Here is a 15,132-nt window from a genome sequence, read left to right as displayed (position 1 = left end):
AAAGCAGCTCCTCTTCCTCAGCAACTCTAAAAACTAGTTATTGCTCAAGGAAAACACTACACAATGGAAAACTGAATATGCTACCAAGGTGTTCCTTCAAAGCGGATGTTCATATCACGCTTACGTACATGTTCTGTTAAAAACACGGGTAACTGCAACAACTTGCTTTATTCTGACAGAGCTATCCCACCATGCAGAAAGACTACTTGGTGGTCTTGTACTAAAAGCAAATGCTAAGACAGATCACAAACCATATCTCTTTTGCTGCAAACAGGCATGTTTAGTCTCATAACATTTCCTGAGGATCAACACTGATGGTTTTGATACTTCATCTTTACAAATTTCTCCAAAATAAGATTTTGGAATGTGTTATTTCAGAGCATTTTTTCTTATAATGCAATACTTTCCAAAAGTACCGCTGCCAAGTGTTTCGGAATAAACATCCAAGAAGAAATGTGCACACACACATTTCTTATTCCTTATTCCTTCTTACCTGTAATTAAAATTTGCCTTCTTAAACATCCTTCAGCGTATCAGAGTATTAATCAGCTTTACCCTCATGCAGGTGAAAACTTGTTTGAGCAAAATTAAAAGTAGCTGAAGGAAGCTAGAGGTTGCATGGATCAGCTTAACTGCCTAATAAGACATTTTTTCACCATATTCATTAAGGCAAAAATTGAGATATGTGAAAGCTACACAAAAATTGGAAGTCTGATGTGTTCATTAACACAACAGCTTTATGCTTTTGATTTACAGAGTTATCTGCAGCATTAGGCACAGCAAACATACACAAGAAGCTATTTACTGTGCTTGCTTATTTTCTAAACAACCTCACTGTTCTTCCCATTGCTCAAACCCCTCAGGGGAAGAGGAAAAAAAAAAACCAACAAAATAATTTTTTTTTTAAAAAAAGAAAACCACAGGATGCCCTGTTTCCTATATTACCCTTATCTTTTGTGCTTACAATGTACATGGATTTACCTACATCTCAAAACCTTCTCCTAAATGCAGTTCCCAGGTCACTGGCCATTTGCTCGCCTTAAGAACACCTCCCAATTTGTGTCTTCCCCTCCATGTATCACCACATGGCACTCCAGATCTTTTCTGGGCAAAAAGAACTAGCCAGAGATCAGGCACTCAGCACTGATGTTTTGGAACTTCACTGGAACGTTTGTATCTCACAGATTTGTACAACTGATCTTTCACTGTGAACTGAGAGGATATGAGTGAGAGAAAAAGTTCTTCACTTGTATTACCAAAGAAGCTGAGAAGATAATGGTTAACATGGAGTTTGTAAGTAAGCCTTCTTCTGGCTTTAGGGCAGGAGTGGAAGCTAATGAAGAAGAAAAACAAAACACCAGAACTGGCCAAGTTATAATAAAATTAAGTCCTGACTGTTTAAGAAATGACAACTAATAGGTATTTTAATTATTCAAATAACAAAACATGCAGTTACCTCAATAAATACAATCATCTTTCACATAAGTGAAAAAAAGTACCAATAAAACAAGGCTACAGTGTCTATGTTGGGCATTTCAACCACAGACATTTCTTCTCCCTGCTGCTACATGTACTGTACACACAGGTTTTTTATTTTCTTTTTGAAATGGACTGTTTTTCTCTTATCTCCTAGAACACTTCATCTTTTAATTTGCTGAAGTACTTCATCTCTTGTTTGGGCTACATTAGCAGCTAGGAAGCCATGCTGGCTCTCCTCCTTTCATACTTTTAAAATTCTTGTTATGCTATTCGTTTCTCATTAGTCTCTTGTTTACCCAAATTTTTTCCAATCAAAGCTTGTAACAACTTTACTGTTTTCTCTTCCACAGCCAATACATTATTTCTTAATAATAAGCTAACTTAAGCTGGTTTTAATTTTGTTTTACCTGTAACAGCCTGTTCCATACATGCAAGGTGTCCTCTTACGCTTGATCTGTTTGGAGCTTTCTGAAGCATCTGCACTTCTGGTTGAATCAGAAATCTCAGTCTTGTAATCCAGATTTGCATCAGGCTCAAGAATCCCTTCCCGGGCACCAAAATATTGAGCAGTCCTGCCCCCGTGTGCTTGCTGGCTTGCAGAACCAGTAATCTGCTCTTTTTTTTCTGGTTCCTCAATTCTACTTGTTTTACTGGAGATCTGACCTATTCTTTTAGAACATTTACTATGCAGCTGCCTATCACTTCTTTGCAGAGAACTTCCAGGGTTTTTTGTTCCAGTCTTGCCATTTCCTTCCATGTTTCTCATGGTACTCTCAAGAGGAAATCCAGATGTATTCTGTGGAACAAGGTTACATTTTGAAGGACCTGAAAATTTACGCTCTTCAGAATTAAAAGCTTTAAGGTCAAACTCTGTCTCATCTCATCATTCCAGTTTTCAAAATCACAGAACAGCTCAGCTTGGAAGAGACATCTGGTCCAGCCTTTAAAATCTTCTACTCCAAACTCAAGTTAGCTCCTAAATACAGCTGCTGAATGAAAGGTTCAAGTTAAAAACACAGGCACACATAGAATTTAAAGAAAAAATTATACTAGAGCACCTGTCCTCAGTTTCAGTTCCCTCACACCAGTGTCAGGCTCCTCTCTTACCACCTCAGTTTGCGAATATTCCTTTAGCTTAAATTAATTTCCAATTAAAAGTACTGCTCCTGAAAAATGAATGGGGGTTATACATGCAAAGATATAGTAGACTCTAGAAGAACATAGACATTCCTGTACAAGGATCAATTTCAATCCCTTAAGTACAAATGTGTAGGGTATATGTATTTATTTATGTATACATGAGAGATATATGGGAATTCATTATACACACCTTGAGCTTAATCCCAACCCTATTAATCTTAAATGCTTCAGGTCATGACTCTAAATCATAAAACAAGTTTGTCAGTAGATACCATCAGGCAACAATTTCACTTTGGACAAATACTGCATTTTAAATTTTGGAACACATGTAGGCTTAAAATAAGAGACGTGTGTTTTAGAAAACACATGAAATACGTAACTAAAACAGGAACATTGTCCCAGCAACCAAGACGTTACCTGGAAGCGTACCTATACAGAAGTCTGGACTGCTCTGATACATCATAGAACTATTTGAAGGTCTCTGCTCTCTACAGTTTATTACTAGGTTCCCCCTGCAGTAAATGTATATTTCGTTTACATGGGTGTGTTGGGCAGAGCTTGAAAATCAGCTGGTGGCCTCCTATTTTGCTCCTTTCAATGCAAGTCTCACAAAATGTTAACCAAAACAATTACATTTGAGCAGCAATGTCATTAAGAAAGGGCAAAGCCAGCATTAATATGATCCTGACAACAGCATATTTAGTATATGTCAACTCAGAGACACAGATGATTCTTTTACCAAGACTCCCAAAATAAGGCTCAGCTTAGGAAATAGTCCTTTTGCAAATGAGGACTTAAGTTACTCTAATTTGCCACTCCCACTTGTGGCTTCTCTACTACATACTTCAATCCATTGCCTGTATTGTATATAATGAGATTAAACCCTCTCACATTTATTATGATGAAAAAACAGGTTGCAATCAAGGAAAATCAGAGACAACAGCACTATTGGCACTGATTATAACGTATATGTGATCTCACTGCCATCTGGAGGCTGCTGGCACTTAGGATTAAGATTCTTTTTACTTCCTACCATACTACAGATTTTCTCAGTTGCCTTAAATATGACAGGAGGAGTGATTTTGGTTTTCATATCAAAATTCCAATCTTTTAGAGCTCTCTCTGATTATTACTTTCGCTTGCACTAACCCATTATTTTTTCTGCAAAGTTCTGAAAGCAATTTCTTACACTATGCTTGAGAGAAAAGTGATTTATGAAATTATTAGGAGAAAGTAAGGCTTCATACTTAGAAATTGCAAAATGAAATCATTCATTATGTAGTCACTCACCTTATGATCTGACAAAGAGAAAATAACACTGCAGCTAGTATTAATGTACCTGACCTACAACAGAGCTCACCACTCAGAACACTTTTTCAGATTAAAATATACCACTATGTTATAACAGAACTACCCTGAAGGGCATGCTCTCCATCAGGAGATCATTCCAATTAACATTAAGATTTAATTAAAAACCAAAAGTCCCCAACTGTTTTCAGTGTCAAAACCAATGAAGCATTCTAAATAATAGTATTTTAAGTATTTTGTCAGATCCTATAATAGATCCAGGCAGTTCTAACACTAGAGATCAGAAACACCTCTCCAAGTTGTTCACTTAAAAGAAAAGTCAGAGAAAGCCTCACTTTGGTATCACCAGAATATGTTTTGTCTTTGATAATGATCCTTTTCATTATCAGCAGGGTGCTATCAGTAAGCATTTAACTGCCTATAAATGCAACAATACTTTAAAGACACACAGACACGTTGGGCAGCTGGACTGAAGTGTCTGTTCACTCACTGCCACAGATTGTTCTGGATTTCAGATTACTTTCTCTTTTTCCTTTTTTTTTGACTCAGATTTTGAGTTAGTGACACAAGCACACTCCCTGCTACCTTTCTTCAAAATATAGCAGTTGCTAAGCCACATACCATAACCTTCTGACCATAAAACTTCAGCAACTAGAATGTCACTAGTTTGGGCAAAGTCCAGCGACACATTCTGTCAGTGTCATACCATCACCTATCCCTAAAGGATTCTCAGGAGAAGAAACCACACATCAAGCCACTCCTAGGACCACTATTCACCCATGTATTCCAGCTTCTTGCTGTAAAACGGAAAGTCTGGTATTTCTGCAGAATGTTCAGGGCTTAAGTTCCAGATCAGGACAAGCATAGAAAACCAAGTGTCTGAAGGCTTCCAGGATCCTTGTTATCGAGCTGTCCAACAGGCTGGCATTTCAAAACAAATCTTAAACAGTAAAGCACAAGTAGAACACGTATTTGTGTTGTAGACCCAACCTTCAACATGGCATTGCCAATTACATTCTCATTTTTTGAAATACCATGGTTATGCCCTGAGACAAAAAATTACCTGAGACGAAGGGACTTGGAAGGAAAGATGGCTCCTTTTCCTTTGATCTTGCTCTTCACCTTCAAAATCCTCTATAGTTTCTTCAGAAGCTAATCTTTTTTTCTGCTGCACATTTACTTCTAATGACTCCATATCACTTCCTGCCCTTCCTTGGCCTCCTTTCACTCTACTACCTTCAAAGAAAAATAAAAGGGTACTTTTGGAATGCAATTTCTATGGTGAAATCCTGACCAGATTAGAAATCTTAACACTCATCAAAACAGGACACTGGGAAAAAGCATGAGAAATAGTAGCAGTTGTGCATGTGCTGCTTCAGTGGCACATTTTTCACTTCCCGATTATAGGAGTAAAAATCATGTAATAGAATAAAACAGATGCTTGAGGGAGAAACGAGGGAAAACAATAAATACATGGCAAAGAATATTCTGGATTGACTGTATCAATATGACTGACAATTTCATTTACACAGGAGGAGCTGATCAAGTAAACCAAATGTCCAAGGACAACTTTTACCACCTATCTTTCATGTAAATGTCACTTCAGATACACACAGAAACACAAATTAATTAGAACATGGCAAAATAAGGTTATGCCTGCTTGCCTAGTCAGCCATGTCATGGTTGCTTACTTCATCAGCCACTGACAGAAAGACAGCAAATGTGCCTCTCTCTGGAAAGCTTAATATCTCAGAAAATTTTAAGTTCTCTCTAGTGAAGTAGTATTTGCTGGATATACAGTCGGGAGACAGGGAAGGCCATTGTGCCGGTGTTGTTATAGCTCCACCTGCTGCAAAACACATTCAGAAGGAAGATACTTGATGACATTTTGCAAGACTTCAAAAACGTGAAGACTTAAAAAAACCCCTTCAGAAAACACAGACATGCCAGAGACATCTATAAGAAGCAAGGAATTTTTCCAGCTGTTATTGTCTCACTTCAAAACAACAAATCAGTGTTCTCTTTCTAGCAGGAAGACATACAGATGAGAAACAAAAGGGCAGCCTTTTCATTTTATTCTCTACCTTTCCGTCCAGTACCACCCTAAAAAGATGCAAACCATTTCACAATTTTAAGGAAATAGGAGATTTGCAGAAGAGATTTGTTGTTTTATTAAAGCGGCCCATTTTAAGCTGGAGTCATTATCTCACATAATGAATGTTTAAACAGCTCCAATAGTGTTTGTCTGTATCCCTAGCTCCTCAAGGTCAGGCCTTCAACATCACACAGGTATCCCTTACCCACACAGATCCAAACCTCAGCATCTAGGTGATCAAAATGTTCAGTCTTCGAAACAAACATCTATAAGAAACATTATAGTATTTTGGAGGAAAAAACAAACCAACAACAACAGGAAAACCAAACAAACAAACCCCACCAACACACAAACCTAAAACAAAATGTAAGAAAACAATCACACTAGCGCAGAACTCAACACAGCCAGTGGAAGTCCTCTGGCACACACAGTTATGCAATTTTTGCATCCGAAGGAATAAGCTAGCAGAGAACAGCCAAGGTTTGGTTGGGGGAAGTAACGTTTCTTCTGCTCCTTGTAATTTTCTCAAAATTAGCTTTTGAGGAAAGGAATAGGCAGGGTAGCTGATGGCATACGACAGAGGTGTTGAAAGCCACAACTGCCCAGGTCAAACCATTCAAACACTGCACTCACTACAGACGATAAGAAGCAATTGGTCAGACACTACATGAAATGTTTCTGTAGGTCTGCTCAGGCATCATGAGCCAAATTCATCCATTACATCATCTCAACACAAACAGCAGGTAGAAAGAGAGGTATTAAAGAGTAAGTGTTGGACACAGAGGAGTGGACATGCACACGTCAGTCAGAGTTCATACACTTGGACCGACTAACGAAGGAAGCTCATCAGTCACCACCTAAACCACCTCAACCCAGAAGGGCAAGCAGGATGGGGTGGCCTGTCTTCAGCAGAGAGACAGAAACACTGGTGACGTGTTGTTAGAGTACAGAGTCATTTACCTTCCCCTCTCTCATTTCTTTAGTCGTCCTGTTTCATCAACAAAAGTCAGAGCAATAAATGCCTTGTGATAAGTTCATCAGAGAATGCCTAATGGCAGCTTTAGAAGTCTTCATAAGCTCCCAGAACCAAAGCCAGACATTCTAGAAAGTTTTCTTGGGATTGTGCCAATGCAGCACCCTCGTGTCTCCTATTGATAGCGACTAAACATAGTTTTCTGCTGCTGTTGCCACTGATATAATATAATATGCTGGAGAAGTTTATCATGTGTTCAGCAACTTCCTTTTGCAGGAAGGCCAAGAGGCCATGCAATGCTATTTTAGCCTCATACAGGCAAGAAGCTACTATACTGCTATGAACTGCTCCTCCTAGGAAGAAACTTTGGACTAAGAAATCAAGTTTGACTCAGTCACGGTTAAAAAACTGACACACACCACTACCCCAAAAAAATCCACCTTTACAACCTGTGAAAGCAGAAGAATCTAAATTTAGAAGGGCAACACCCCAGTGACTTAAATGTGGAGAAGACTTGGAATTAAAGCTATGGAAACGACCTAGTATTTACATACTAAACAAAACAGGCAAGTTTATAGGAAAGGGCTTCAGAACACGAGATGTTCAGCTGTCCGAAGAGAATATATTGCTTGGCATGAAAAAAAAAAGAACAGAAAGAAAACAAACTGATCAGAAAGAGCACTGTCACACACACAGGACTGATGACAAAGGAGACAACAGAAGTCAGTCTCTGTTAGCTGCCAGGCACAGAACATGGAAAAAGAAATAACAAATTAATACTTTGTACCACCACCATTATAATTTTTAAAAAATTATATTAAAGCACATAAATATACTACAAACGTACTACACATGTACTACACTGCAAACGTACCTCCTTCCATTACGGGTTCAGAAATCCTCTGAACCAGATCTGTTTCCAGCATCCAAGAGGGAAGAACTCGCCTTCTTTGAAGAGATTTTGACTTTTCGCTTTCATTATCATCATCAAGAGGAACCTGAAACAATATTTACTGTTTAGTACCTTTCTCCAATTAAAAAAAGAGGTGGGAAAACTAGAACATCATTTTGTACACAGTTATGTCCTTCAAACACAGCCTAGATTACTGCCCAACTTCTGGATGGTGCCCATTGCCTGAAATTGTTTTACAGTTCCTACCCACTCTGAGAAACAACATCTATGGAAACCTTCATTCAGTTAAAAAACCAAAACAACACAAACAAACAAAAAAACCCACTCACACCTCCCTAGACCTTTCGGGTTCACAGAAGAGCTTTATTAGCATCTTGCTATAGAATTTCCACACATAAAATAGGAGAAAGAGGAGGTTTAAGAAACAAATGCCTATTTGAAAACAAGCAAACCGCAACAAAACAGAAAAGTCTTGCTAGCATTCGCTCAATTCCTTTCTTCAAAAAGGAATCACACTCTAAACAAATTAAACACACTGAAGTCACATTCAGTACACACGTGTTGACAGTAATACTATCAGTTTGATAGTAAGACTGACATTTCATTTATTGTACAGTTATACAATTATGTTGACGAACATGTCTCTTTAAGCACTATGCTGCTAGATACACAACAGAAGACCTAAGGAAAATCCCACTGGCTCCACACACCATTTATCAGACCATCTGGAAGCCATTTGACTCAGCTACATTTAAAAAAGCAAGAGAAGCTTGCTTTGCTGGACAGGACACTGGCTGCCAAGTTAAAATTGGAGGGTTATTTTTCTGTGTGTTCATAAGGATCTTGACAACACAGTTCCACCACAGTTGTACTACTCAAATTAAATAGGCTCCTAGTACACTATAAACAGATATTACTTACAGCCAAGCACACAGCACTTACAGTCCAACTCCAGGCTCTCCAGTTATAAATTTCAGAGGCCTTTAGGCTAGTCACTCGTTCCCCAAAGCCTTCTCAGGTACTTACATGGCAGATACTGATACAGACCAAAGGCCAGAACTGGACTTTGTGCTGCAGTACTGAACTCAGTGATCATACATCTATTCCTGTAGCAACTGTGATTTGTGTATATACCAGAGAACCGATAACTGCGGCATAATAAGCATAAACACACAACAGAAATATATTTATATACTAGTACAGCATACAATCCCAGTCAATAAAACGGATGCTTTAAGCATAGAACTTTATCAGAGTTTACTTCTCATGGAAAAAAACATTAAAAAGTTTAGAAAACACAACACCTTCATTTTGTTTTCAACGCATGCTTACAAATATTAAATTAATTTCAAAATTAAGCACCCACCAAATGTCTGGAAGTAGCGTTGTTTTTTCTCATTTTGGTGGCTCCCTGTTTCTCAGGGCTGGAATGTGTCGGTTCTATTAGCAGTTAACTATAAGACATCTCAACAGGACGAACAGTTGGTCCTTCTTCTGCATCAGCCTCTTGATGTTTTTCTGAGAAAGCAAATTAATTTCTATCCAGTCAAACTCATCACGAACACAAACATGTACTTTCCACTTAAACACAGAAGTTAGTCTGAACATTTGCCATTAATACACTTCCAAACTGAACGTAAGGTACTCTTACATCAACAACAGAGAAAATAAACATGCCTTCTTTTCTACTTTCCAGTGAAAGTATTTTGAAGCAAAGACTTTCCAATTGCTGCTGATCCCTATTATACCGTGTTTTGTTTTTTAAGTACATGATTTATACTAGTCACTGCCATCATGACAAAACTTTGATAAAGCTGAAATTAAAGCTTAGGACTTGCTCTGCCGTAAGTCTGTGCAACTTCTCAAAATTTGATTCTATACTAAGTCAAATAACGTTAAGATGCAGTATGCAGGACCAGATGCCAAATGAATCCAGCCCTTCTCGTTGTCATCAAAGGTCACAAGCCCACAGCTCTGAGGTGACACCACGTACTCAGGTGCTTGAAGCTGGTTTTAAAAGCTTCAGCTCTGAGCTACCACATTTGAAATGATTTTAAGTCGTGAAAGTGCACCGAAACTGCAAGTGTTTTTCCTTCAATGCTTTGCCCTTCCACGAGTTGACTCACTGACACAAAGCATTGGTGAAAAGTCTAAATACTGCTGTACAGAACCACTCGGGATTTGCTGTTGTCCATTCCATAGCTTTTCGCATTACAAGGAAGTCACCCGCTGACCAGCCAAACTGTTCACTCCATCATAAACACAAGAGAATCACAGAATAGTTTGGGTTGGAAGGACCTTCAAAGCCCATCCAGTGCCACCCCTGCCATGAGCAGGGACATCTTCACCAGATCAGGTTGCTCAGAGCCCCGTCCAGCCTGGCCTGGGATGTCTCCAGGGATGGGGCATCCACCACCTCTCTGGACAACCTGGGACAGGGTTTCACACTGTAAAAAAATTTCTTCCTCATGTGTAGCCTGAATCTCCCCTCCTTTAGTTTAAAATCATCACCCCTTGTTTTATCACAACAGGCACTGCTAAAAAGTCTCTCCCCATCTTTCTTACAGGCCCCTTTTAAGTATGGAAAGGCTGCAATAAGGTCTCCCCAGAGCCTTCTCTTCTCCAGGCTGAACAACCCCAGCTCTCTCAGCCTGTCCTCACAGCAGAGCTGTTCCAGCCTCTGATCATTTCTGTGGCTCCTCTGGCCCCTCTCCAACAGGTCCATGTCTGTCCTGTGCTGAGGAACCAGAGCTGGACACAACCCACCTCTGTCCACCCTCCCTCCCCAAACAGGCCCTCCCAAGCGCGTCTCGAAAGCTTTCGTTTCCGCACCGGCTCCCCCGCCAAGGAGGCGGCAACGAGCCGGGACCCGGGGCTGCAGCCGGCGGTCCAGTCACACGCCTCCGAGCTCGGGGGTTTGTCCGCAGCCCGGCGGTGCCGCACGGTCCCCACCCCACCTCACCTCACCTCATCTCACCTCAGCTCACCTCAGCTCTCCTCAGCTGCGCGCCCGCTCCGGCGGGCACGGGCTCGGCCCGGCGCTCTGGCGCGTGGACGCCGCATGATGACGTAAATCTGTACGTCACTCCCCTTCGGAGCGACGGCCCAAAAAGCGAAAGATTCGCCTTACAAAATAACAACAATAATCAGCGAGAGCGGCCCGAAGGCGGGGACATGCCGGCCGGCGGGGAACCGGCCCCGGGCGCTGCTGGGCGAGGCCGCCCGGGGCCGCGGTGACGCGGGGATGGACGGGGAGCGCTCGGCCGGCGGGAAACCCGCCCTGCGCCCCGCCGGCCGGGACCGGGGGACAGGGAGAGGGGGCGGCCCCGCCGACTTCGTGTCTCTGCTCCCCCCCGAGGTCACCGCGCGGATCTTCAGCGGTCTGGACGTGGAGAGCTTGTGCCGGGCGGCCGCGACGTGCAAGGGCTGGCACAGCGTCATCGAGGGCAACGAGCGGCTGTGGCGGCGCCACTGCCTGAGCGTGCGGGCCGTGTGCCGGCGGGAGATCGACTGCGACCGCGGGAACGGGTACTCCTGGAAGGTAAATTAACGTCAGGGACGTAACGTGAGCAGCGTCAGGGCGTCTGGGGTTGGTAATACAGTCGTAGAGTCATTTTGTAAGAGACCCTCAAGATCATCGAGTCCAACCATAACCTGACTCAGGCACTAACCCGTGTCCCTAAGAACCTCATCTATGCGTATTTTAAACATCTCCAGGGATGGTGACTCCACCACTTCCCTGGGCAGCCTGTTCCTGTGCTTCACAACCCTTTCTGGGAAGAAATTTTTTGTAATATCCAATCTAAACCTCCCCTGGTGCAACTTGAGGCCATTTCCTCTTGTCTTATCACTTCCTCCTCGGGAGAAGAGACCAACCCCCTCCATGCTACAACCTCCTTTCAGGCAGTTGCAGACAGTGATAAGGTCTCCCCTCAGCCTCCTGTTCTCCAGACTGAACAGCCCCAGCTCCCTCAACCACTCCCCATCAGTCTTGTGCTCCAGACCCCTCACCAGCTTCATTGCCCTTCTCTGAATGCTCTCCAGCACCTCAATGTCTTGCAGCAAAGAGGAAAATACATAAAGAAATAACACCTGCACATCTCATCTATCCCAGGCTAATGGAGAATGGCTGTAACCACAGCATGGCTCAGTAGTGCATCCCAACAGCTGGATATCTGCTAAAATACACAGATGAAATCAAGCCTGGCCTGTTTCCTACCCAGGACCACATCTGGCCAGCCCGGCACACCCCATTTAGTCCTCACACTGGCCCATGCAGCCTCAGCACATATGTTCTTCACATCAAAGTCTGCATAGCCCTGGTCTGGTTGAAGATGTCCCAGCTCATTACAGGGGCACTGGACTAGATGACCTTTAAAGGTCCTTCCAACCCAAACTGTTCTATGATTCTATGACATGGAAGAAAGCCCAGACTGCAGTAGACAGGGCCAGGGGGGAGAAGACAATGTTAGGCAGTGTATGCTCTCTGGTTGTATTTTGTGGAAGCAGTCCTGCTGGTGAGGCATAACTGCCCGGAAATTCATCTTGGGCAGCTCTGCCTCAATATGCCTAGAGCAACATGCATTCAGAAGAAAAAAAAATGGGGTAGAGAAGAGGGAACACGCAGAAGCTCTGAGAAGCTATTGTGAAACTCTCCCCACACACACTCCCAGTCACAGCTGCTCTGAGGAGCTGAACATGCTAGGAGATCTATGACTACAAAGTCCAGCCTGCAAGCTGAGATAGGTCAGGAAAGGATTGGTTTCACAGTCACCACTCTCTGGTGATCCCCACCCCTTTTATCTGGTGTGTTTGAGAGCAGGGTGGCAGTGCAGGGTTGAAAAGAAAGCAGCAGCAGTAAAACTTGTTTCTGTTATCTGGCGTTTCAGCAGTTGTTTCACTATGAGGAAACCCATGGGCAGGTAGTGGTTGCCCTTCAAATGCACAGATCTTGCTACTCTTGCATAGGAGTTTCCAGAACTCCCTGCACTGATTATCTACTTTATCTGGAGGGGATTTGAAGTAGAAGCCAACACACCATGTCAGTGTTGTCTTGCACTGAAAGGCTGGCTGAAAAGAAGAATCCATCCAGCCCGCATTAAGAGCCCAAACAAGAGTTAAAGGTCACAAATAATCTAAATAGGAAGGAGAATGTGAAAGGCAGCTCTTTTAAGGAGTAAGATGAATTCCTGGTTTAGGGTTTTCATCTTGACCCTCAAAGAACTGAGGCAAGAAGCAATTCTCCACCCATCTTAGAAAAGCTGGAAGCGGGCAAAGGTCCACTTCTTGGCATCAATGCGCCTTCCTGGGCTTAGTGTCTGGATATCAAAAAACAGGTTCCAAATCCTTTTTCTAGCATTACTCTTCCAATGCAAAACTTACTTGTACTGAATGCAACTTAAATCAGTTCATTTCCAAGATCTGAGCTGTCTGTTTTTCCATCAGATCACATTACTGAGGAACTACTGGAAAAGCAAAGTGAAGCAAGAATGGCTGAGCGGGAAGTACAGCAACATTCCTTCACGAAACAGCTTGCCAGAGAAAAGCATGTATCCAATGGATGTCGACACATGGGGAGAAATCTTGGAAGCAGAACTTGAGCGGTGAGAAAGCAATGCTGGCTTCTGCAACTCCAGAACATTCTATCAACAACTCACAGACTGCCAAACTGTAAATATTTTGCTGTTGACTATCAGTTGTGTTTGCAAATGCATGATGGAAGTTTATATATATAAAAAAAAGTTATATCTTTTTATTATTTGCACTTTATCTGATTAATTTTACGTCAAATTCTAAATAAGACTAAATATTGAGTTGTAGTTTTATATTTGTAAATTTAATGATCTGCTGTATTGTCAAAAAGATGTTGATTGTAATTTCAATTTGCACTTTTTATTTTGGAAGAGATTACTTTAACAAAACCCCAATGTGTTTGACTTGGAAGCTTATTGTATCAGCAGCACAACATGAGAGCCCACAAAGGGGCTGGGGGAGGGACAAATCCAGACATTGGCAAGCAAAGAAGAAGACAAGGCAGCTACATCGGGATCAGCTGAACATCCCCAGTGCCCATCTCAAGGGACAGAGCCCCTTCACAGGGATCTTTTCTGAACCTGCACCCACGGAGGTGTTAGTGCTTATAGAGCTGCTTTTCCACTGCCCAGCTGTGGGATTTCTGAATTAGGACTCACAGATCCAGGCACCAAGCAGGACTGAAGCAGCCACATAATTAACAGCCTCCCCGCCATTAGCTATGCACTTCAGTCATTTGCATGACAAGGAGTAGAGCAAAATTTAGTGCTTTAAACAAAATAACTCAGATAACCACACACCACAGCTTCATATACTTTTGTAGTCAGGCTAAAACACATTCAGAATCTTAGTTTTTTCCCACATGATGATCTCCCATCACACAAACCCTGCTTTACCAGCAGCAATTTTTGTCACTGACTTTAAAAACTGCTGCTAGTAAAAGAAATGCCTGTCATGTTTCTCAACCTAAAAGCAACCACAAAAATCAATTCGGTTTGAATATCACCTTTCCTTACCTACTTTGCACTAAGGAGTAAAGTTAGTGGGAAAACACTGGGAAGGTCCTATTGCCTGAAGTATTCCTAGACAATTCAGTCACCAACCTGGGACCAATTCTCCACCATGCTTTTGAAACTTAGTTAAGTATTCTCAAATCAACAACTGCAGACTTCGGCAGAGGACCTAGCAACATAAGGACAGAACTGTCCTGTCATGAACGTGAGATCCAATGGCACTAATCAGGCTCTTGTTAAATACAGTTCACTTAAATCAGGTCCAGCCCTTTTAACAGTGAAGAGGGAGCCAATAACAGTAGATGGAGCAGTAGAGCAAGTTTTATCTGAAAATACAGCCCATGGTCCTCTGGACTAAGATCCAGTAGCGCTTTTTGTTTGATGCTGCTGGTGGTTAAACAAACCATTAGTTTAAACTTGCTTCCAACTTACACATTTTTATGTTACCTGATCCCTTTTCTAGTTTGGAGCATTCAACAGATTTCATCAAAACTGATCCACTTCCCTCAGCCTTATTAGAACAGGTGTAACTCCAAGTAAAGAGCACTGCTAAGCATAATGAGTGTAGCATAAAGCTCAATGAATTACAAACACAGCTTCATTATTAGCTATTGTGCTCTAAGAGCGTATCTACTTAGCTCAATTTTTTTTAAAAATGGATTAAAAAAATAAAATAAAC

At 41.8% G+C, this 15,132-nt stretch overlaps 2 protein-coding genes across 6 annotated transcripts in view; one reads left to right on the top strand and one right to left on the bottom strand.

The window, feature by feature from the left end:
• APLF (aprataxin and PNKP like factor) overlaps positions 1–10,969 on the bottom strand; it is a 29,485-nt gene extending 18,516 nt beyond the window's left edge. For 4 of the 5 annotated variants that reach the window (XR_013921920.1, XR_013921921.1, XM_080340951.1 and 1 more), the window contains exons 1-5: positions 10,886–10,969; positions 9,275–9,426; positions 7,870–7,993; positions 4,991–5,163; positions 1,887–2,275 (exon numbers count right to left, since the gene is read on the bottom strand). Coding sequence is in view for 3 of the 5 variants with exons in the window: in XM_080340951.1 (XP_080197077.1) it covers positions 1,887–2,275; positions 4,991–5,163; positions 7,870–7,993; positions 9,275–9,307 (719 nt within the window). In the remaining 2 variants the exon portion in view is untranslated. The remainder of the gene's footprint in view (positions 1–1,886; positions 2,276–4,990; positions 5,164–7,869; positions 7,994–9,274; positions 9,427–10,885) is intronic. The other variant, XM_080340949.1, reaches the window with a different exon arrangement.
• A 43-nt stretch (positions 10,970–11,012) lies between these two features.
• FBXO48 (F-box protein 48) lies at positions 11,013–13,829 on the top strand. The gene is made up of 2 exons (XM_080340952.1): positions 11,013–11,449; positions 13,354–13,829. Exons 1-2 carry the CDS (start codon positions 11,153–11,155, stop codon positions 13,513–13,515), a joined length of 459 nt encoding a protein of 152 aa, XP_080197078.1. The 5' UTR covers positions 11,013–11,152; the 3' UTR covers positions 13,516–13,829.
• Positions 13,830–15,132: the final 1,303 nt, after the last annotated feature.

Source organism: Nesoenas mayeri, assembly GCF_963082525.1.
Source record: "Nesoenas mayeri genome assembly, chromosome: 3".
Classification (NCBI taxonomy): Eukaryota; Metazoa; Chordata; class Aves; order Columbiformes; family Columbidae; genus Nesoenas; species Nesoenas mayeri.
This window is presented reverse-complemented; position numbering and strand designations above follow the sequence as displayed.

Excerpts from the sequence above, each read along its gene's own strand:
- FBXO48 (XM_080340952.1), top strand. The coding sequence starts at position 11,153 with ATGGACGGGGAGCGCTCGGCCGGCGGGAAACCCGCCCTGCGCCCCGCC. Across the intron at positions 11,450-13,353 it reads GGAACGGGTACTCCTGGAAG|ATCACATTACTGAGGAACTA; the intron begins GTAAATTAACGT and ends TTTTTCCATCAG.